We start from the raw sequence: 24,351 nt of genomic DNA, 5'->3' as shown, positions 1-24,351 counted from the left end.
CCCTCTGGCAACATTAATATTCTATTCTTAGCAGAGGCCTTGAATGTTTGATTGGTGAAGGTCTCAGCTGCAGAACTCCTCTTGTCCAGCACAATTATGAAGTTGGCGAGTCAGGTGTACTGGTGGCGGTGCCTGGTGACGCAACGTGTCCAATTAAGTCTTACAGGACTGGATGAGCCGCAGCACCAGGCACAGTCACTTGGACATACTATAGGGACTAACACTAAGGGGGTGTATGTGTGGCGTCCCTGAGGCTCAGTCGCCACAGAGGTACTGCACCTTCTCCAAAGGTGTAGTCAGCGTCGGACTGGAACACCTTGGGCCCACCAGAGAAAATCATTCTTGGGGCCCACTATGTAGCTGCATAGAGTTAAATACCAGACCACCAATTATGCGGTAAAACACGCTAATATCCGGGTATAATATAAGGTTGTACATGTCTTAATTATGTAGCAGGAGTTGGGGTAGCCCCCTCATATAATATAAAGCAGCCCCCTCACATAGTATAATGCAGCCATCTCATAGAATATAATACTGCCCCCCTCATAGGGTATAATACTGCCCCCCTCATAGGGAATAATGCACCCCCTCATAGGGTATAATGCACCCCCTCATAGGGTATAATGCACCCCCTCATAGAGTATAATACTGCCCCCCTCATAGGGTATAATACTGCCCCCCTCATAGGGTATAATACTGCCCCCCTCATAGGGAATAATGCTGCCTCCTCATAGGGTATAATACTGCCCCCCTCATAGGGTATAATACTGCCCCCCTCATAGGGTATAATACTGCCCCCCTCATAGGGAATAATGCTGCCTCCTCATAGGGTATAATACTGCCCCCCTCATAGGGAATAATGCACCCCCTCATAGGGTATAATGCTGCCCCCTCATAGGGTATAATACTGCCCCCCTCATAGGGTATAATGCTGCCTCCTCATAGGGTATAATGCTGCCTCCTCATAGGGTATAATACTGCCCCCCTCATAGGGAATAATGCACCCCCTCATAGGGTATAATGCTATATAGATATATAGATATAGAGTTAGATAGATAAAGATAGAAAGATAGATGTAGAAATAGATAGATATAGAGATAGATAGTAGATAATGGATAGAAAGTAGATAATGGATAGATATAGATAGAAAGATTCATAGAGATAGATAGAGATAGATAGAGATAGATAGAAATAGATATAAAGATAGATATAGAAAGATAGATAGATAGATAGATAGATCGATAGGTAGATAGATATAGAGATAGATAGAAAATAGATAATGGATAGATAGATAGATATAGAGATAGATAGCTATAGATAGAAAGATATAGAGATAGATAGATATAGAGATAGAGATAGATAAGAGATATACAGATATAATAATAATAATAATATAGACATATATAGATAGATATAGAGATAAATATATATAGATAGATGGCTATAAATAAAAATAGATATAGAGATATATATATAGAGATAGATAGATAGATATAGAGATAATAGATATAGAGATAGATAGATAGATATAGAGATAGATATAGAGACAGATAGATATAGAAAGATAGATATAGAGATAGATATAGAGATAATAGCTAGATATAGAGATATGTATAGAGATAGATATAGAGTTAGAAAGATAGATAGATATAGAGAGAGATATAGAGATAGATAGAGATAGCTAGATAGATGGATAGATAGATATAGATAATAGAGATAATAGATAGATATAATAGATAGATATAGAGATAGATATAGAGATAGATGGATAGATCAATAGACAGATAGATAAAGAGAGAGATAGAGATAGATAGATAATGAGATATAGAGATAGATATAGAGATATAGTGTTAGATAGAAAGATAGATATAGAGATAGATAGATATAGAGATAGATATGGATATAGAGATAACAGATAGATATAGAGATAGATAGATATAGAGATAGATAGATAGATAGATAGCTAGCTATAGAGAGAGATATATAGAGATAGATATAGAGAGAAACAGATATAGAGATAGAGATAGATAGGTAGATAGATATAGAGATAATAGATAGATATAGAGATACATAGAGATAGAGAGAGCGGTAGATAGAGAGAGAGATAGATATAGAGAGAGATAGATACAGAGATCGATAAATAGATAGAGAGATAGATATAGATAATAGATAGAGATAGATAAATAAATAAATATAGAGATAGATAGATATAGAGATAGAGTAAGATAGAAAGATATAGAGATAGGTAGATATAGATAATAGAGATAGCTAGATAGATAGACATAATAGATAGATATAGATATAGATAGATATAGAGATAGATGTAGAGATAGAAAGATAGATATAGAGATAGATATAGATAATAGATAGAGATAAATAGATAGATAAAGATAGATAGATATAGAGATAGAAAGATAGATAGATATACAGAGAGATATAGAGATAGAGATAAATAGATAGATATAGAGAGAGATATAGAGAGAAATAGATATAGAGATAATAGATATATATAAGATAGATATAAAGATAGAGATAGATATAGAAATAGATAGATATAGATAATAGATAGAGATAGATATAGAGATAGATAGATAGATAGATAGAGATAATAGATAGAGATAGAAAGATAGATATAAGAGAGATAGAGAGAGAGATATATAGAGAGATAGATAGATAGAGAGAGACAGATAGAGAGAGCGAGAGATATAAAAAAAACAAACAAACCACAATACTCACCTCTCCTCCTTGCTCCCACGCTGATCCCGGCTTCAGTGTCAGGAGCTGCCCCCTCTGCCAGACACACAGCGGGTGCGCGATGTAGTGACGTCATCGCGCACTGGCTGTGAGCCAGGAGCAGAGAGGACTGAGGGCGGCGCCGACCCTGATTTACAGCTGTAGTCTGCAGAGCGGCTTACTGGGCTGGGGGCGGGGCCTCTGGGGGGTGGAGTCCTGAAATGATATTCACTGCTTCGCAGTGAATATTTATTTCTCTTTAGCAGCGGGGACAGGGACTTCTGCCTCCTGTCACCCGCTGCTGCTCCACTGGCAGGGGCCCCCATAGCAGCTGCATGGTGTGCAACACACCACTGGCTGGGGGCCCCTGGAGCAGCGGGGGCCCTAGGCAACTGCTGGCCCTGTATGCCAGCAGGTGCCAGGGCCCACCAGATGCCAGGGCCCACCGGAGAATCCTCTGGTTCTCCGGTGGGCCAGTCCGACATTGGGGGTTACTGCCCCACCAACTAGGTAACTTGGGAACTCCTTTCCACACTCCAACACTCGCACCCCACACACTGGATAGTTCAGTAGGTCCGCCTAGCAGCTTCAGGCTGGGGGTAGCAGAGCACCCTTCGTGGAACCCTGCTTCGTAACACGAGATGTGCTGGGAGGTGGGTGGAGTTAGTATAAAAGAGGGGGAAAGTGGTGAATTGTAGATCAGTCTGGAGTTCAGTCTGAGAGCAGGCTGACAGGAGGTCAGCCTGAAGGGAGCTCAAGGCGGAGGAAGGCAGTCAGTCAGGAGGGGCTGAGGACTGGTCTTAGTGGAACGAGCCCCCTAGAAGAGAGATAGAAGAGAGAGTGCTGCAGCTGCCTCAGTGATCTGAGCCAGCTGGCACGGGAAAGAGAAGAGAAAGAGAAAGACATAGATCTGCAACCTCAGCTTCCATAAGAGAGAGAAGGAACAGTGCGGAACGAAGGAGTAGGAGAACAGAGAGGAGTTGTGGGTTGGAAGAGGAACCCTGCCTATAGGTTCTCAGCGCAAGGCCAGGGCCCAGTCCACGAGGTTGTATGGAAACTTATGGTTCTGAAGCAGACGCCGGTGGAGTAGTTGGCTGTAAATGCATTACTCCCATCCAAGACTTGGGACACAACAGCAACCGATTTGCGAGCCAGGGCTCTGAGAGGAGTTCCTGATAGAGGCTACAGCTGTCTGTCATACAAGTAAGGTTCTAGGAACATCTGACAGGAGGAATTCCAGAGAACTACGGTACTGGAGCTCTTCACATTAAAAGGAGCAATAGAGGAGTCGTTCAGGAAAGGCACATGTTGGCAGAGTGTTGGAGAGGAGAACCCTGACTTGCCCGGGAGGTTGATTGAGTCTCTACCCCGGAGGACACGGCATGGAAGCGGGCACCAGTGTGTACCACGAACTGTGAGTAAAGCTTTGAAACTACAAGCCTTGGTGTCCTCCATTCATTCGTCACTAACACATTCAGCACCGCTACATCTGGGTACCAGCATCTATACCATTCTGCGCCTCTCCTCATCCATTGCACCTACACTGCCCTGGGACTATAGCTTCACCTGTGGGGAGCTACATCATCTTTGCTGCACCACACCATCAGTCCCAGTGGATCTGCATGCAGCGTTGGCTCAACATCACGGGTGGCGTCACAAACTATTCAACTAAGCTATAACACTATTGACATCACCGCCATTGATATTGGGCACCCAGGGCCACGGACCGGGTCACCGCTGCTGTGACACATCCCCCTGACACCGGCCCGGTACCAAGTACCCCGCTGCCCTGGGTGTGAGGGGCGACCCATATGCACATACAGGACTTACATTTTACCTTTATAGGCATATATTGTCATAATCTTTAGACAGTATAAAATAAAAATGGACTCCACGGCTACATTTCATCTTACCTATTATTGGCCTGTCATTTTCTCCCAGAACGATGGGGTAAAGAAAAGTAAAACTCAGGAGATAGAGGTGTGCAAGAGCCATTGCGAGTCGGAGCGCCCTCTTTTCTGTAAGAGACCATTACACAAATGTTATTTAGGGAGTAAAAGTTCTGAGGACCCACCGATAATGTATTGCATGGTTCTGAGCTGCAAAATTAGACCCGAGTTGTATGGTATTGGTAGCTATAGGACGTGCACAGATACAGGCTGCACTTTGGCCTTGGTACCGGATACAAATGGTAAATTGTTAGCCGGTCTTAGTTTTGTCTGCTGATTTTGCAGACCACATCCTAGGTGCACATATTTTCCACAACAATGTATTACTACGGTGTTAATCAGTATGGTGACCAAATAACAATTTCATACACCTGTCAAAATAATAGTATGCTGTGCTGCCATATACTGCAAAAATACAATACCGTAGTAGCGGCAATGCCTAAGTAATGGGGTCTCAAAGTTTCCCTTGTGAATGGAGCGGTAGAGAGCATCTGCGAATATCACTCCTATAGATCAGTAGCATATCATGGTTGGGGGTCTAAAGGGACTGTTGCAGAAAATGTAGGTCCACCACCACAATGCCACCGCCACAGTCAAATAACCAGTGCCTGCAAGTGCTGCTTCTTCTTGGTGTAGTGCAGTGAGTCCCATCTGGCACCGTTTATGTGGAGCTGCATTAACATTTTTTCTAACTGTAATTAGAGGTAGGGCTAAAGACTGGTTTAGGGTAAGGGTTAGGGACTGGTTTAGAGCAAGGGTTAGGGATAGAGACTGGTTTAGGGTAAGGGATAGGGACTGGTTTAGGGTAAGGGTTGGGGCTAGAGACTGGTTTAGGGCAAGGCTTAGGGCTAGGGTTTGGTTTAGGGTAAGGGTTAGGGCTAGAGACTGGTTTATGGTAAGGGTTAGGGTTAGGGACAGGTTTAGAGTAAGGAATGGGGCTCGAGACTGGTTTGGGGTTAGGGTTAGGGACAGGTTTAGAGTAAGGAATGGGGCTAGAGACTGGTTTGGGGTAAGGGTTAGGGCTAGAGACTGGTTTAGGGTAAAGGTTAGGGCTAGGGACAGGTTTAGAGTAAGTGTTGGGGCTAGCGACTGGTTTAGGGTAAGGATTAGGGCTACGGACTGGTTTAGGGTAAGGGTTAGGGCTAGAGACTGGTTTAGGGTAAGGGTTAGGGCTAGGAACTGGTTTAGGGTAAGGGCTAGGGTTATGGGTTAAGGGCTAGAAATAGGGCTAGTGTAATAAAATTGTTACATAATAAATGTAATAAAATAAAAAGCAAAACATATATATCAACATATAACTTATTTTAAAAGTTGTAAATCTAATTTTTTTTAGAAACCAGTGTGCCAGCATAATCTTTTGAAGCAGAAGAAGCATTAGCAGTGTTTTCCCTCAAGCGTCTTTTCTGACATCTCTGTGGACGTCTTTGGCTGCCATCATAGTTTTTTGTTTTTTTTTTTAATTTAAAATACCGTAGTTGAAGTTGCCAGAAGAATGTGTTATTCTTTAATATCTTTATTGTCTGTACAGATCCCCTCTAAAATGTAAAGTGCTGCGGAATACGTTGGCGCTAACGAAATAAAAATCATTATTCTTATTCTTTTTAGCACTTTTTCAGGCAGAAAAAGACTGTGCGGGGAGACACATGATAGCACGTGATGCACACAAGGATAGTAAATGGGAAGCTTGGTAAGGAGATGTCGCTTTACCTCCAGGATCAGAAGGCGCAGGTCACGCAGCTCTTACTTGCTCACTGACGGGAATAAGTCCAGGAAGACGAGGAATCTGTACAAGAACTAAGGAGGGGTCAGAATAAGGAAACAAGACTCACAAGTCAGCAATAAGAAGCTCTGACGCCAGTCCAGGAAGTGTAATAGATGTAAAAAAGAAATACTAAACTAAGAGGGGTTTTTTTTTTCAGAGTTCTCAGAAACACCATGCCAAAAACATGAAATAGTACGAACTCAGGGTAATGTGACGATAGGGAGCAGCCCTGACTTCTTTGTAATATTATTTTCATTATGTTTCTGTCATTTTCCTTTTTTTTTGTTTTAGTTTATTTTATCTGCAATTTTTGGAAGCCATTCACAAGCCAGTTAGCATTCATAGGTTCTGTGATGAAGGAGCAGCCGCCATCTTGGATATGGGGCCTAATGCTTGCCTTATGTCTGAGCTTGGCCTGTCCATTTTGGTCTGAGTTCACAAGAATTACAGGCAGCTAACTGCTCCTACCCCCTCCCAGGGCCTGTAAGCATATTGAAGAAAACAGGATTTAGTTCTCCAATGTTGAATAGCAAGGTCTTTTAGTATGATGAGATAAAGCCAAAGCAGAACTTCAAAGCTTGAGTAGGAGCCACACCAGCATGGGGCAGGAAGGTGCCTGGGGGCTTCAATTAGAATATACCTGTCAGCTGGACACAGAAATACAAATCCATTGTCTCTCCCAGCCTCTTCGACTCCATCCTAGGATCATGGATTATGAGCACACCTTTCGAGTTATAGACTCATAAAAAATATCTGCGTGACCCTAAGGAAATCGCGCATCTGGCAGTGCAACTCCTGAGTCGGTGAGGGCTCTGGGACCTGAGATATAGAGATTGGCCCTCCACAGCGACCCAATGGGGCCATGTTTGCTCTCTACATGACAGGCAAAACAAACCGCATTCACTGGTACCTCTCATGTCCTGATCCGATCATGCTGTAGAAAGTTACCCCCTTTCTTAGATATTGGGAATAAGTTCTGCAGAGAGCTAAAGGGTGGAGATTTTTAGCCCACCCTCTGACTCAGGGGGAGGAACCCAGCATGCTTAAGAACTAGCAGCACATGGCAGAGGCACTCACTCTCTCACAGAAGAACCAGACGATGATGATCTAAGAAGGAACTGGGGACAGATCTGCCAAGGGGAGCAGTGGCCTGCAATCTTAGTTGCTGTCCGGCAACTAAGATTCTTGTACCTGTGGACTGCAGAGCTCCCGACACCCACATGCAACCTACAATCTGGTAAATTGACCTCCAGCTTAATATCTCAGTCTTGTACCCTTATTGTTATATTTTACTCTGACTGCAAATCCACTGTAATTCCACTGTGCCTGTGTAGTTACGTCACATTGGTGACGTGGGAGGAACCGGTCCTGTCCTTCACAGGTTCAGCCCCAATTAAAGATGTTGTCTGGTTGAAATATTACGGATTTGTGAGACCAGAAAAAAAAACAAGTAAAGTATTTCTTGACATTTTGCACAGTCTGCTCATTAAGGGTTGTTTTCTGGTTTTCCTAAGGCCGCGTGCACATATTGAGTATTTAGTGAGATTTTTACCTCAGTATCTGTAAGCCAAAAGCAGGAGTGGGTAATAAATACAGAAGTGGTGACGTGCTTCTATTATACTCTGATTGTTCCCCTTCTGGTTTTGGCTTACAAATACTGAGGTAAAATACTGACCACAAACTCAATATGTGCTTCACAGAATTGTATAAAATCCTAAGGAGAAAATATCACAAAGAGGGTCTTATATGACATACAATTAAGGTTCTTAATCAGATTCCACTAACCTGATTTATGCTTTAAACCCTTTCCGAATCTGAAGTTGCTAAACAAATTAATCTCGGTGACTTAGTGTCATCCTTTAAAAAAAAAAGGCAAGGAAACAAAAATTTTAATTACCTATGGTCGTTTTTGTTTTGTGTTATTGATTACTTTGTATATATTTGTCCTATACAACTTCTCAGAAGATTAAAGAGTTAGGAGAGAGTTAATTAATCATTGTTGTTGTGGTTTATTTTGATCTACTGCCAAGAATAGTAGGGGCGCAACAAAATAGTTTCGCCTAGGGCGCCGTAATCTCTCGGGCCGGCCCTGCTGATCATCACCTGTATGTAGCAGAGCCGATCGGGTTATGGCAGCTTCTAGTCTCCCATGGAGACTATTGAAGCATGCCAAAAGTTTAAAAAAAAAAAAGATGTTTTTAAAAATATTTTTTTTAAAAAAAAAGCCCTTTCGCCCCATTCGAAAAAAAACAAACAAACATACACATGTTTGGTATCGTCGCTTTCAGAATCACCCGATCTAACACCACAAAAAAAAGCACTAACCCGATCACTAAACGGAAAAAAGAGAAAAAAAAAGTCACAATGCCAGAATTATGCTTTTTTGGTTGCCGCAGCATTGCATTAAAATGCAATAACGGGCGATCAAAAGATCGTATCTGCACCAAAATGGTATCATTAAAAATGACGGCTCAGCACGCAAAAAATAAGCCCTCACGCAACTTGAGATCACGAAAAATGGAGACGCTATGGGTATCAGAAAGTGGCGCAATTTTATTTATTTATTTATTTATTTTTTACAAATTTTGGATTTTTCTTCGCCATTTAGATAAAAAAGACCCTAGACATATTTGGTGTCTATGAACTCGCAATGATCTGGAAAATCATAATGTCAGGTCAGTTTTAGCATTTAGTGAACGTGGTAAAAAAAACAAACAAAAACTGTGGGATTGCACTTTTTTTTTGCAAATTTTTTTTCAATTTTTTCCTGTTTTCCAGTTAAATACCAGTGGTGTCTTTCAAAAGTTCAACTCGTCCCGCAAAAAACAAGCCCTTATATGGCCATATAGACCAAAAAGAAGGGGAGCAAAAAGTGAAAATGCAAAAGCGAAAATACCTCCGGGTGTTAAGTGGTTAAAGAGCATTAGTACAGCATCTGCGGATCCACAGGTCATAAAACCAAAAAGCATGCAGATTAGAATAATTTGTGGCTATCTCCTGCACCGCTGTGTATAGAAGACGTCAAATCTCAGCAAATCATTCAAGAGGTTTTTATTCAACACGTTTCAAAGTGTCAAGCACTTCCTCCTCAGCAACTGACCGCATATAGTACACAGCAGCGCAGGAGATGTCCACAAATTATTCTTATCTTCACAGAATTTTATAACGTTGAGCCATTAAAAGAAAAAATCTAATTTTTCCCACAAAAATGTTTTTTTTGCGAGAAATTTTTTATTTGTACAAAGGTAACAGAAGAAAATGGACTGATCAGTTTGTGCAATTTCTCCTGAGTGTACGGATACCTAGTATGTCGTTGAAAACTACTATTTGGGCGCATGGCAATGCTTTGCAGTGAAGAGCACAGTTTGACTTTTGCAGTGCAAAGTTGGCAGGACACGCCATGTCATGTTTGCAGAGCCGCTGATATGCCTAAACAGTGGAAACCACTCACAAGAGACCCCATTTTGGCAACTACACTACTCAAGGAACTTATCTAGAGGCAGGGCTCGGAAGGAAAAGAGCAACAATTGAATTCTGGAGTGCAATTTTGGCTGGAATAGATAGCGAATGCCATGTCACATTTGAAGAGCCCCTGACATGCCAAAACAGTAGAAAACACGCCAAGTGACCCCTCACTTCTACACCACTTGAGGAATTCATCTAAGGGTATAGTGAGCATTTTTAGTCTTCAGGAGATTCACAGAATTGTATAACATTGGGCTAAGTAAATGGAAAATTACCATTTTTTTCCACTAAAAGGTGGTTTTGGCTCCCTGTGACGCGGCCGTGGAGAGTACAGTTCATTTTCTCCAAACAGCATTCAGCTATGTGCGGAAGCCAAGCAGGTTAGTAACACTATTAACCTGCATATTAACCTCATATCTCCAGGTTAATAGCATTTTTTTTTCTGATGACAGGATCCCTTTAACATCAAACCTGGAGAACTCATTTAACCAAAACCACTGTTTTAGGACTGATACTACCAACATTGCGTGACAGTATATTGTTATCATCTGCACAGTTGCTCTGCAGACGATATATATGTGTGTACTGCAGGGCCAGTTTTAGACAAAATGGGGCTCTGGGTAAAAGTTTAAATTGCGGCCTAAATGCTCACTGATTGCACCATCACACAAACATTTAGGTTGCCTTTACATGGGCTGAGGTCAGGCTGTTAAATGATTGTGATTGAGAATATTGAAGTCATTCAACGCCTGTTTCCGGCCTCTTTATACCTGCTGAGGAAGGAGGATGTCTAGTAGATCAATCTGTCCCTATGCATTATCATGTTATCAGCAGCATATCTGTAGGTTTCACCGAGCCATGTGCTGCAGGGAACAATGATTTTTGTTTCGGCATACCCAATCCAGATCCTTCATATGTTAACGGAAATATAGCAGGCTTCCATGTTACCGGCAGTACCAGGGCTCTGGAACAGCATTATGGCTTCTCATCCCCCAAAAGAAATTTAGCAAATTTTGTGGTCTTAAATCCAAATGCCCCCTCCCTTCTGAGACCCACATTGTCCCACAGTGTGCCTAAACCACATTTAGCGTCCACATGTTTGGCAGTTCTGTAGTGATGAGAGCCCACCTAACTTACGGGTGCGTGTCTCCAGAAGAATCAGGTGGACACAATGTACTACTCACTACAATAGCAGATTTGAAATTTTCATCCACTGCTGTCTGTTTCTGGAAAACAACCAAGGAGTCAAATCATCACTACACCCGTAGATAAATTCCCAAAGGGGTATAAGTTTCAAAATGGGGTCATTTGAGAGGGGTATTCTGCATTTCTGGCACTTAGGGGCTCTGTGTATGGAGTCCAAAAACTATTCTCTATTATGAAAAATAAATAATAGTAATTTTAGGAAAATCTGCACTCCAGGATGCAAATAGTTCTTCGTCCCTCCAGAGTTTCGCCATGTGGCTAAGCAGTACTGTACAACCACATATGGGGTGTTTCCACTTTCAGCACAAATTGTGGTACATACTTTGGTACCAAATTCCCCATATAAAAATGTAAAATCTGGGGATAAAACTAAATTTTTGTGCTAAAAATTTAATCATTTTTTCTGCACTGCCCAATGGTATAAAATTCTGTGACACACCTGTGGTGTCAATATGATCACTGCACACCTAGATGAATTCATTGAGAAGTGTAGATTGTTAAATGGTGTCAATTATGGGGGGGTTCTGCTGTTCTGACACCTCAGGGGCTCTCCCAGTGGGTCATGGAATCCGCAAACCATAACAGTAAAATCTGCACTACAATATGGCGCTCCTTCCTTTCTGAGCTTTGCTAATGCCTGAAAAGTAGTTCCTGATGTAGGGTATTAGCGCACTCAGTAGAAATTGCACTACAAACTGATAGGTCCCTATTGTTCCTAGTAACCTTAAAAAATTAAAAAGTTGGGGCTAAAATAATATTTTAGTGGTAGAATGTAAATATTCTTTCTTCACCGCCCAATGGTATATACATTTCTGTGAAGCACATGTGGTGTCAATATGATCACTGCGCCCCTAGATGAATTCACTGAGAGGTGTAGATTGTAAAATGACATCACTTATGGGGGGTTTCTGTCACCACAGGGGCTCTTCCAATGTGACATGGCACCCGCAAACTATTCCAACAAAATCTGAACTCTAATATGATGCTTCTTCCCTTCTGAGATCTGCACTGTGTATTCTGTGTACTAAGTAGAAATTGCATAAGAAATTTTATTGGTTATTAAAAATTTGGGGCAAAACCAACATCTTTGTGGAAAAAAAATATTTTTTAATTTTCACAGATCAATGTTGTAAAATTCTGTTAAGCACCTGTGGGTTCAAGATGCTCACCACAGGTCTACAAAAATTCCTTGAGGGGTCTACACTGTGTTCCAAATTAATATGCAAAAAGAGTTTAGGAGTGATAAGGTTAGAATTTTTTTGTTTGTCATTTAATCTCATTGCTGGTGATGTGTGTCAGGGCTCTTTATATCACTGAAAGCAATTGCAGATACCTGTGCAAATTAGTTTGGCAGGTGTGTCCAAATAAAGGCAAGACTACTTAAGAAGGCTGTTCTACATTTTTTGCCAAAATGGGAAAGAAAAAGGATGTGTCGGCTGCTGAGAAGCAACAAATTGTGGAGTGTTTAGGTCAAGGCATGACTACAATCAGCATTGCCAAGACACTTCATCGTGATCATCGCACAATCAAGAAGTATGTAGCTGATTCCTAGCACACACGTGTGCGTGCTGATAAGGAAAAATTGAGGACTCTTTCCAACAGGCAATTGCGTCAGGTTAAAAGAGCAGCTGCAAAAATGCCTTGTCATAGCAGCAGACAAGTTTTTGAAGCTGGTGGTGCCTCCAACGTCCCCCAAACAACAAGATGCAGGGTCCTTCAGAGGTTTGCAGCTGTGCGTAAGCCATCCTGTCGACCACCTCTGTCCACTGCACACAAGCAGAAACGGCTCCAGTGGGCCAAACGATACATGAAGACTGACTTCCACACTGTTTTGTTCACCGATGAGTGCCGTGCAACGCTCGATGGTCCAGATGGATGGAGTGGAGGATGGCTGGTTGATGGACACCCCATGAAAACACGGCTAAGGCGCCAACAAGGAGGAGGTGGAGTAATGTTTTGGGCTGGAATCATGGGGAGAGATATTGTCGGCCCCTTTAGGATCCCTGAAGGGGTAAAGATGAACTCCATAATCTATGTGGAGTTTCTAAAACAGCACTTCCTGCCATGGTTCAAGAGGAAGAACCGTGCTTTCAGCAGCAAGATTATTTTCATGCCTGATAATGCACCGTCTCATGCTGCAAATAACACATCTGCATCTCTGGCTGCTATGGGCATAAAAGAGGACAAACTTATGGTGTGGCCACCATCTTCCCCTGACCTCAACCCCATTGAGAACCTCTGGAGCATCATCAAAAGGAGTGTCTATGATGGCGGGAGGCAGTTCACATCTAAGCAACAGCTCTGGGAGGGTATTCTGTCCACATGCAAAACAATTGAAGCACAAACCATCCAAAAACTGACAAATTCAATGGACGAGAGAGTTGAGAAGCTTCTTTCCAACAAGGGGTCCTATGTGCAAATGTAACATCACCTAGAAGAAAGTTTTGACTTGAAAACTGTTTGATTTCATTTTGTAATAAGCTGATAATGCTTATCATTTCACAATTGGCCATTTTTTTGTTCAAAATAAAAATGTTGAAAACTCTGCTGTGCATAATAATTTGGAACATGAATTTTGAGTGTTTATTATTTTTAAAAATATACTGTTTTCATAGGCAGTTTGTTCAAAAACATTGCAATTATACTAGAATAGTAGATGACTGGAAAATAACAATGACTGCAATTCATATAGGTAATTTACAGAAAATATGAGGAAATATTTTTTGCATAATAATTTGGAACACAGTGTAGTTTCCAAAATGGTGTCAATTGTGGGGGTTTTCTACTGTTTAGACACATCAGGGGCTCTGCAAACCCGACATGGCGTCAGCTTTTGATTCCAGCCATTTTTTACGTTCGAAAAGTCAAACGGTGCTCCTTCCCTTCCGAGCCCTGCCATGCACACAAACAGTAGTTTTCTCCCACATATGGTGTGTCTGCGTACTCAGGAGAAATTGCACAACAAATTGTGGGGTCCATTTTTTTCCTGTTACCATTGTAAAAATAAAAAAAAGTGACTAAAGTCAAATTATTGTGAAAAAAATGTAAAATTATTATTTCCTTTCACATTGTTTTAATTCCTGTGAAGCACCTGAAGGGTTAATACACTTCTTGAATGTGGTTTTGAGGATTTTTGGTGATGCAGTTTTTAGAATGGTGTCACTTTGGGTGTTTTCTGTCATGTAGGCCCCCCAAAGTCACTTTAAATGTGATGTGGTTCCCAAAAAAATGATTTTGGAAATTTTGCTGGAAAAATGAGAAAATGCTGATCAACTTTTAACCCTTCTAACTTCCTGATAAAAACATTATGCTTCAAAAATGATGCAGATGTAAAGTAGGCAGGTGGGAAATGTTATTAACTATTTTATGTGACATAAACTCTCTGATTTAAGGCCATAAGAATTACAAGTTTGAAAATTGCTAAATTTTGGCCAAATTTCTGATATTTTCACAAATAAACGCCAAAGTCATATCGAACAAATTTTACCACTATCATGAAAAATAATAGGTCATCAAAAAACAATCTCAGAATCACTGGGATCCGTTGAAGCGTTCCAGGCTTATCACAAAAAGTTACATTGGTCAGAATTGTAAAATTTGGCTTGGTCATGAAGGTGAAAACTGGCTTGAAGGGGTAAAGAGATAAGAGGTTTGAATAGAGTTAGACCATAGGTGTACAGCAACAAGCAAAAAATGGTGATACTTTTCTCAAACTTGAGTCAGTCTGCTGACAAATACTTCTGCAGCACATCCTTCACGATGTTGTACACATATATATTTCCGGTCATGGTTTCTCTCAGTCACTTCTTTTGGCAGTGATACCGAGCAGTAGCTCTAGTCTGTCAACTTGTCTACTGATGCTCTCTCTGAAATCCCCAGGTGTCTGACAATGAGCTGTGACTTCTGGATCTGATGACACCCGGGAGGGTTCTGCGCAAGTGCGCAAAAGGTCACAATATGCGATGTGACTGTGTGCGCATATGTAGGACTGCCACAGGTATTATCAGAGCTCGAAGTCCTAGCTCTGTGCAAGAGGCCTGGGATTTCAGCACAAGTGGCAGGGATCAAAAGATGTGACGAGGACCTGAAGGGTGATGTGAGGAGCGGAGGGGCTGGTAACGTGAGCGGTAAGCTGCATATAAGTATATTTTTAACTTTTTTATTTAATCTTTTAATGGCCCTTTACGGTACAAAAAAAATGTGGCCAGCTGAATCTGCGTGGAAGCACATTAATAGAAATCCACATTTTGCTGAATGTGAATTGTGTAAAATTCGAGTAGAATTCAATCCCACCATATGAGAAGGCAGCAGTGGAGGTGGTGTCCAATTGCTGGATAAAGGTTTCAATAAGAGCCAAAAGATTAAGAGAATTTGAAGGAAAAAGTAATGAATGTTGGGGAGTTTGTTACACACTGATCAGGCATTCCAGAGGGAACAGTTAAAGGAGACAGAAGAAGGCATTCAATGAGTGTTCATGAGATTAGCAGGGTTTCTGTGTGAAAAAGATAAGGAGTTAAATTTATTTGTACAAAGTGTGCATGTAATTTGGTAGATATCTCCTGTGAGTAGAAAGAGAAAGTGAGCAGATGGTTCAGTGATTTGTGAGAACGTCTCCTTTGTTGCACAGTTGGAGTGGATGGATTTGAGTGTTTTATGAATGTCAGAAGAGCACAAGCGTTGTACATGGAAAAGAGGAGGAAAGTGCTTGAGTATCTTGAGTACCCTGTCTCTTGCCCGACTGCCAAATCTTACACAAATGCCCTTATCCATGAGTGCCTTTCCTTTGGCTAGGTCTAAATTTATAGGGAACTTTATGCTTAGATCTTGGTCTAATTTGACTCATTAAACAATTAATCAACTGACTTAACCAAGGGATTGGAGAAGCAGGAAGCTCATCTGCATATTTCCGGTGCATTCTGAGAAGAGGAGAAGAGTCGCCTTAAGCTGATCGATCGCTGGGACTTGCAGGCGCGCGAGTTTCCACCCATCATAGACTGCATCAGCAATAGAAATATGGAAGAGAAGAAAATCCACATGGTCACCTGCAACACATGCTACATGTTTACGGATCTTCCGGCCCAAAAACTCAACTTTACCTGTCAGAAGTGCAAACTTGTTGCCCTGTTAGAGGAAAAGGTGCAGGGACTGGAAGAAAGAATAGCAACATTGAAGGTAATTAAAGAACATGAGGACTTCTTGGATGAAGCAGAAGCAACCATTGAGGATTTGGAAAGTGAGAAAAGCTTCAGAACACATACAGAGGCTGAAAAGTGGAGCCATGTGACGAAAAGAAGCAAACGGATCAAGTGGTCATCACCACCCACACAGCTTAGCAACCAATATGAAGCTCTCATGCTGGAGAACGAAAATGGCACAGCTCAGGATGATACCGTATCTACAAGAGAAGACACACTATCAACAAAAGAAGTTACTCTGTCAACAAAAGCGGAAACAAATGACACTCAAAAACACTCACGAGCAACAAGCAGTGCGTCCGGAAAGAAAAGAAGAGTGGTAGTTATGGGCGACTCACTACTAAGAGGCACAAAGGCAACTATCTGCAGGCCGGACATAACCGCACGAGAAGTATGCTGCCTCCCAGGAGCAAAAATCAAGGATGTGGCCAACAGGATACCAACTATCCTCAAATCCAAGGACGACTACCCTTTCCTACTGATACATGTAGGCACAAACGACACGGAAAGAAATGACCTACCAACTATCTGCGAAGACTTTGAAGTTCTGGGGAAGAAAATAAAGGAACGGAACGTACAGATTGTTTTCTCATCAATCCTCCCAGTCGATGGTCATGGCATCAGAAGATGGAATAGGATACTAGAGGTGAACAACTGGCTACGACGGTGGTGCAGGCAGCAAGGATTTGGATTCTTGGACCATGGCGTGAATTACCTCTACGATGGACTTCTCGCAAGAGATGGGATACACCTCACAAAACCTGGGAAACACACATTCGCCAGAAGACTTGCCACACTCATCAGGAGGGCTTTAAACTAGCAGCAGACAAGAACATGCAGCAGAAGGACAAACTAATAAAGGATACTAGATGTGGTAAAGAGGACCCAAGACAGGGTACTCAGAAGGAAGCTAAGAAAAATGAAGCAAAACTTCTTTCCTGCATGCTGACCAACGCAAGAAGCCTGACCAATAAGATTGAAGATCTGGAGTTGGTAATGTATGAGGTAAAATATGACATAGTAGGAATAACTGAGACATGGTTAGACGACAGCTATGACTGGGCGGCTAACTTGCAAGGATATGATTTGTTTAGGAGGGATCGTAAAAAAAGGAAAGGGGGTGGAGTCTGTCTATATATAAAGCCCACTTTAAAGCCCACACTAAGAGAAGATATACAAGAGGGAAATGAAGAGGTGGAGTCTCTATGGGTGGAGATACAAGGAGAGAAAAGTAATAAAATCCTCATAGGGGTTTGTTATAAGCCACCAAATATAACAGAAACCACTTAAAAAACATTATTGAAACAAATAGACAAAGCAGCAAATCACAATGAGGTGATTATTATGGGGGAGTTCAACTACCCCGACATAGACTGGGAAACTGAAACCTGCGTATCTCAGAAAGGAAACCAATTTCTGTCAGTGACCAAGGATAATTATCTGTCACAACTTGTGCAGGGCCCAACTAGAGGGACAGCCCTTCTGGACTTAATTTTAAGCAACAGACCAGATAGAATAACAGAAGTACGAGTCGATGGGCACCTAGGGAACAGTGACCACAATATAATACATTTCCACTTGTCCTTCAGTAAGGTGCCCTAGAAGGGGGTTACGAAAACGCTGAATTTCAGGAAAGCAAAGTTTGATCAGCTTAGAGAGGACCTTCGCCGAATTGATTGGGACAATGTCCTCAAAAATAGAAGCACAGAAAATAAATGGGAAATATTTAAATCCGTTTTACACACCCACTGCGAGCTAGACATACCGTACAGAAATAAAAGGGCTAGGAACAGGAGAACACCAATGTGGCTAAATAAGGATGTAAAAAGGGCAATAAATAACAAGAACAAGGCATTTAGGAAGCTAAAACAAGAAGGCAATGAAGAAGCATTAAAAAGTTAGAGAAAAAAATAAAATGTGTAAAAAACAAATACATTTAGCAAAAGTGGAAACTGAGAGACTCATTGCTAAGGAAAGTAAAACAAACCCCAAACTATACTTTAATTATATAAACAGTAAAAAGATTAAAATTGATGGTGTCGGCCCTTTAAAGAACAATGAGGGTGAAATCATAGAGAGCGATGTGGGAAAAGTAAATGTTTTAAATACTTTTTTCTCAACAGTGTTCACACAGGAAAAGGATTTGCCAGGGGAAATGCAGAGTGATAATGTAAACTCCCCATTAAGTGTTACCTGCCTAACCCAGGAAGAAGTGCAGAACCGCCTTAGTAAGATTAAAATTGACAAATCACCAGGCCCTGATGGCATTCACCCTCAGGTATTAAGGGAGTTAAGTAATGTGATAGACAGGCCTCTATTCCTTATATTTAAAGACTCTATAGAAACAGGGTCTGTTCCTTTTGATTGGCGGCAAGCAAATGTGGTGCCAATATTCAAAAAGGGGTGTAAAAGGGAACCTGGAAACTATAGGCCGGTAAGCTTAACATCTGTTGTGGGTAAAATTTTTGAAGGGTTTCTAAGGGATACCATTATGGAATATCTCAATGTTAATAAATGTTTAACTCCATATCAACATGGATTTATGAAGGATCGCTCCTGTCAAACTAACCTGATCAGCTTCTATGAGGATGTAAGCTCTCAAATGGACCAAAGAGAATCATTGGATGTCATTTATCTCGACTTCTCTACAGCATTTGACACTGTCCCACATAAAAGATTGGTAAGTAAGATGAGAAAGCTTGGGCTAGGGGAAAATGTGTGTAGATGGCTCAGTGATAGAAAACAAAGAGTGGTTATTAATGGGGCATCCTCAGATTGGGCCAGGGTTACTAGTGGGGGACCACAGGGTTCTGTATTGGGCCCCCTACTATTTAATATATTTATTAATGATCTAGTGGATGGCTTACACAGTAAAATATCAGTATTTGCAGATGATACAAAACTATGTAAGGTAGTTAACACAAAGGAGGACAGTTTGCAACTACAGACAGATTGGAGTAAATTGGAGAATTGGGCTGAAAAATGGCAAATGAGGTTTAACACAGATAAGTGTAAGGTTATGCACATGGGAAGGAGAAACAGATGCTACAATTACTTACTAAATGGGAAACTGCTGGGGAAATCAGACATGGAAAAAGACTTAGGCATCTTAGTCAAAAAGAAGCTAAATTGGAGTGCCCAGTGTCAGGCAGCTGCCACCAAAGCAAATAGGGTCATGGGATGCATTAGAAGAGGTCTGGGGACACGAGATGAAAACATAATTCTCCCTCTGTACAAATCACTCGTCAGACCACACTTGGAGTATTGTGTGCAATTTTGGACGCCGGTTCTCAAGAAAGACATTACTGAACTTGAAAGGGTTCAAAGGCGGGCTACTAAAATGATAAATGGAGTTGGTTCACTACAATACCCAGAAAGGTTATCAAAATTAGGTCTATTTACTCTAGAAAAGAGGAGACTTAGGGGAGACCTAATATATGTACAAGTATATCAGAGGGCAATACAGAGATCTCTCCAATGAACTGTTTGTACCAAGGACTGTGACAAGAACAAGGGGGCATTCTCTTCGTATGGAGGAAAGACAATTTCTGCACCAGCATAGAAGAGGGTTCTTCACGGTAAGAGCAGTGAGGCTCTGGAATTCTCTTCCTGAGGAAGTGGTGATGGCCAACTCACTGAACGAATTTAAGAAAGGAATGGATGCTTTTCTTGTGAGTAACAGTATAGAAGGTTACAAATAACATAATGTTATAGGTAGATGGTTGACCCAGCTTAGGGGAAGGAATTTTTTTCCCTATGGAGAAAATAGGCTTCTACTCTGTGGTTTTTTTTGCCTTCCCCAGGATCAATAATGCAGAACAGCTGCACTAAAAATAGGCTGAACTAGATGGACATAAGGTCTTCCTTTAGCCTTCAAAACTATGTTACTATGTTTAACCACTTAATGACCAGAGCTTTTTTCAGTTTTGCGTTTTCGTTTTTCGCTCCCCTTCTTCCCAGAGCTATAATTTTTTTTTATTTTTCATCAATATGGCCATGACAGGGCTTATATTTTGTGGGACAAGTTGTACTTTTTAATGACACCATTGATTTTAGCATGTCGTGTACTCGAAAACGGGAAAAAAAATTCCAAGTGTGGTGAAATTGCAAAAAAAGTGCAATCCCACACTTGTTTTTTGTTTGGCTTTTTTGCCAAGTTCACTAAATGCTAAAACTGCCCTGCCATTATGATTCTCCAGGTCATTACGAGTTCATAGACACCAAACATGCCTAGGTTCCTTTTTATCCAAGTGGTGAAAAAAATTCCAAAGTTTTTATTTGCTAAAAAAAAAAAAATAAAATTGCGCCATTTTCCGATACCCGTAGCGTCTTCATTTTTTGTGATCTGGGGTTGGGCTAGTTTTTTGTTTTGCGCGCCGAGCTGATGTTTTTAATGATATCACTTTTGTGCAGGTACGTTCTTTTGATCGCCCGTTATTGCATTTTAATGAAATGTCACGGCAACCAAAAAAAATGGAATTCTGGGGTTTTGATTTTTTTTCTTGCTACGCCGCTTAGCGATCAGGTTAATCCTTTTTTTATTGATAGATCGGGCGATTCTGAACGCCTAATATGTCTATGTGTGATTTTTTTTTTTAATTGTTTTATTTTGAATGGGCCGAAAGGGCTGTGATTTAAACTTTTTTTTTTTTTTTTTAATTTTTCTCTAATATTTTTAAAACTATCTTTCTCTAAGTTTTGGCATACTTCAATAGCCTTCATGGGAGACTAGAAGCTGCCACAATTTGATCGGCTCTGCTACATAGAGGCGATGCTCAGATCGCCTCTATGTAGCAGAATTACAGCATTGCTATGAGCGCCGACCACATAGCAGTCCAGCATCAACAACCATAGAGGTCTCCAGGCGACCTCAAGTTGTTAAGCTGACAAACCGATGACCCCCCGATCACGTGACGGGGGTCATGGGTGAGCGCATTTCCGACCGCATGCGCTTGTTAAATGCTGCTGTCAGAGTTTGACAGCGGCATTTAACTCGCTAATAGACGCGGGTGGACAGCTGACATGTCCCGGTTTTGATGCGGGGCTTACCGCTGGAGCCCACATCAAAGCGGGGGGTGCTGTCATCGTACGTACTCTTCCATATGATGGCAGAAAGGGCTTAAAGGGGATATCCGGAACGTCGAAAAATGGCATGTAGTTACTGACAGAGGCAACTACCTGCCTGATATCCGACACTGATCATTGACTGCTCCTGCCAGAGGTTCAGCTGTAGTTTGTCTTCATGCTGACAGGGCAGGACTATTGTGTCATGTTGATGGACAGTCGGCTTCCCCCAATTAGGCAGCGGGAGTAGATATCACTTTCGATATTGAATAAATTGAGATGTTTGATTTTGTTTCCATTTTTTCATAATTTGCATATCATTAACATGTTTATCCATCCTGTGATTTCCAGCATTCCACAACTTTTCCTTCTAGGTGTTGAATTTCCATGTTGAGGAATGTATGTTTGTATTTTCCTATTAAACTTATTTGAGCATTATGCATTTTGTCAGTCTGGTACTACACCCACCTGAGCATCCTACCGATAAAGATGGTCATCCCAATACACAACAGCCAAAACTCCACCATCCCATAGCTGGCCACTGGTTAAACCTTCAAACTCATGCAGTCATTGACCAACCACAAGTCAATGGAGTTTTAGCCACAGTGATGGCTGAACTGCCAATTAATACTATGAAGCTAGAACGTAGACACCAAACGGTCTAATAAAGCTAAAATAAGAAACAGAGCGGGTAATCACCCCTACCTGGGTCCAGCGCGACAGCTCCCCACCGTCTTCTGGTCTCGGTATTTCGGCTCCAGTGCAGACATTTCGATGACAGTGCACATTACCGATGTAGCCAATCACTGAGCTCAGTGGCTGTGCCAAAGTAGATGGAACGAGCCACGGAGCTCAGTGATTGGTAACAACGGTGACAGCGTAAAGTCACAGCAGCTGCCAAAACATCGAGACCGGAGCAGTGGTGGGGAGCAGTCGCTGGACCTGGAAAGGTTGAGTGCTTGCTCCATTGGTTATCTTAGATATTTAGGAGCGTTTGGGGTTCATGTTTATGAACCAGATTTGGTTCAATATCTATAAAGTCAGTCAGAAAGAGGAAGAAAAATCTTTAAAGTCAACAATACGTGCCTATATGAGGACCATAAAAATTAGGAAATGGTATAAGAAGTTGACTGCAGACAATGTGGAGGACACTCTTGTCCAAGTCCACTGAAGAGACATGTTGACTCTTGGTTCAGGCTCAACCCAACAGTACCTGTACACACAACAGATATCATTTTAAGAAAATGTCTATAATTTAGGGCCTTCCGACCTTAGACATTTATTCACAGGATAGGTAGGAAAACACTGAAAGCAGCGGGTATTATAAAAACATTCTTTATTGATTACAGTGTATTTATTTTACACGCTTAATAAAAGCCCTTCAAAAAAATCAAATAAAAAAAAAAGTCAAGTGAAATTTCAAACATACACATAACATTACATTAGTATGGCCATGGGACTAAACAATGCAAATAGTGAGAAATCATCATTCCTGGCAACATCATCAAGTTTTATCTAATTGCAAAACATCAGTTTACATTGAATTACTCAGTCCTGTACATAAGGAGCTTCGTGGCAAGATGAACCAATCATCTAAGCCAGGAGTGGGGAACCTTACCATCCGTTGGGGGCTAATCCGCCCAGAAAGTAAATCCTGACGCTGGCACTGGTGTCAGGACGTAATCCTTCATTGCACGCTCCTCAGGGTTCAGTAGTGAATAGGCAGGCGGCCATTAAAATGCAGCTACTGGCCCAAGGACTACAGTCCCCGGGAATCTGCCCGAAGACCAGAGAAAAGGTCAATGAAGTTCCCCACCCCTGACATAAGCCAAGGACACCCAATGCCACCCCATCCCAAGAGCAGATAGGTTTGGACTAAACTCAACAAGTCCTTGAACCTCTCGATGGGCTGGTGGAAGGTCAACCATGAATTACCCAATTCGGAAGGTTGGGGTTAATGTCTAGACCCTCATTTGTACTAAAATGGTCCAATTTGGAGGTTAGACTGGGAATATAGGTCTAGTTCTTGGATTGCAATTAGAGGAAACAAGAGCGGACATTACCAGTCACGTTACATATAAGTGATTGCTTTAAGTAAGAAGTGAATAAACCATACCATAAAACTAAAGTGGTTTTATGAAGCTCATCAGTCCGATGACTAAAAGTCATTAAAAAGTTCAGTCAATTGCTGCGGTGAAGTTGAGTTGTGATTGGCCAAGGTGGCTTCATGTGACAAATGCGTCAATGGATAATGTTGGTTGACACAAGAGGTCATGAGTTCAATAGAGTTTAAAGGAACCCTTATCCATCCAACAATTACATCCTCCATTACCAGGAATGAACGATTCATGGGAAGGTCCCATCTAGACACGTTTGACCTGCTTTATACCAGGGGAGACTGGAGAGGTTTCTTATTTAATAAATTCAAATTCCGTCCAATGGTAATTTATAGTTGGATGGAGTCTCCCTTACGTCTGTGCAGTAGGATGTAGTACATCACCTATAGTAAGGTTTTTTTTTGTTGGTAAAGGATAAAGGGAATCCTTAAAACATTGGATCGCTAGGACAACAGAAAAGTTAAACTCATTGTCATTGCAGTATTGGGCAAAGTTTAAGATGTCCTCTTCTAGGCAAGCTTGATAGAAAACACCAACTTTCCATTAACATTACAAGGATAATTCCTAGGATGCATCATTTCTTCAAATCAATCCCCTCATGGGTGGAGTCTTGCAGTCACATGAGTATGTAACCCCGCCCCTGAGCAATGCGGAAAGTGTGCAATAAGGGGGAGCTGAAGACAGTACGACTGGGAGCAGGGACATAACCAGTGATAACCTAATGAGTAGCAAAGATCTGCCAGCATACTTAAAGACTTTGCAAAAGCAGAAACATAGTCATTTTATAGTAATTATGTTTCCCCCCTTAGACTAGAACTACACTGCAATTTTTGCTTTGAGATAACTTAAAAGGTTAACTC

At 41.4% G+C, this 24,351-nt stretch overlaps 1 protein-coding gene across 1 annotated transcript in view; it reads right to left on the bottom strand.

Moving 5' to 3' along the window:
- Window positions 1-6,502, bottom strand: part of LOC141100378 (gamma-glutamyl hydrolase-like) — a 40,964-nt gene extending 34,462 nt beyond the window's left edge. The window contains exons 1-2 of the mRNA XM_073588819.1: window positions 6,390-6,502; window positions 4,647-4,751 (exon numbers count right to left, since the gene is read on the bottom strand). Coding sequence (XP_073444920.1) covers window positions 4,647-4,728 — 82 coding nt within the window. The 5' untranslated portion in view covers window positions 4,729-4,751; window positions 6,390-6,502. The remainder of the gene's footprint in view (window positions 1-4,646; window positions 4,752-6,389) is intronic.
- Window positions 6,503-24,351: the final 17,849 nt, after the last annotated feature.

This window comes from Dendrobates tinctorius, unplaced genomic scaffold (genome assembly GCF_039654945.1).
Source record: "Dendrobates tinctorius isolate UK_male_01 unplaced genomic scaffold, ASM3965494v1 ptg000104l, whole genome shotgun sequence".
NCBI classification, from domain to species: domain Eukaryota; kingdom Metazoa; phylum Chordata; class Amphibia; order Anura; family Dendrobatidae; genus Dendrobates; species Dendrobates tinctorius.
The sequence above is the reverse complement of the archived record's forward strand: the minus strand, read 5'-3'. Positions and strand labels throughout refer to the sequence as shown.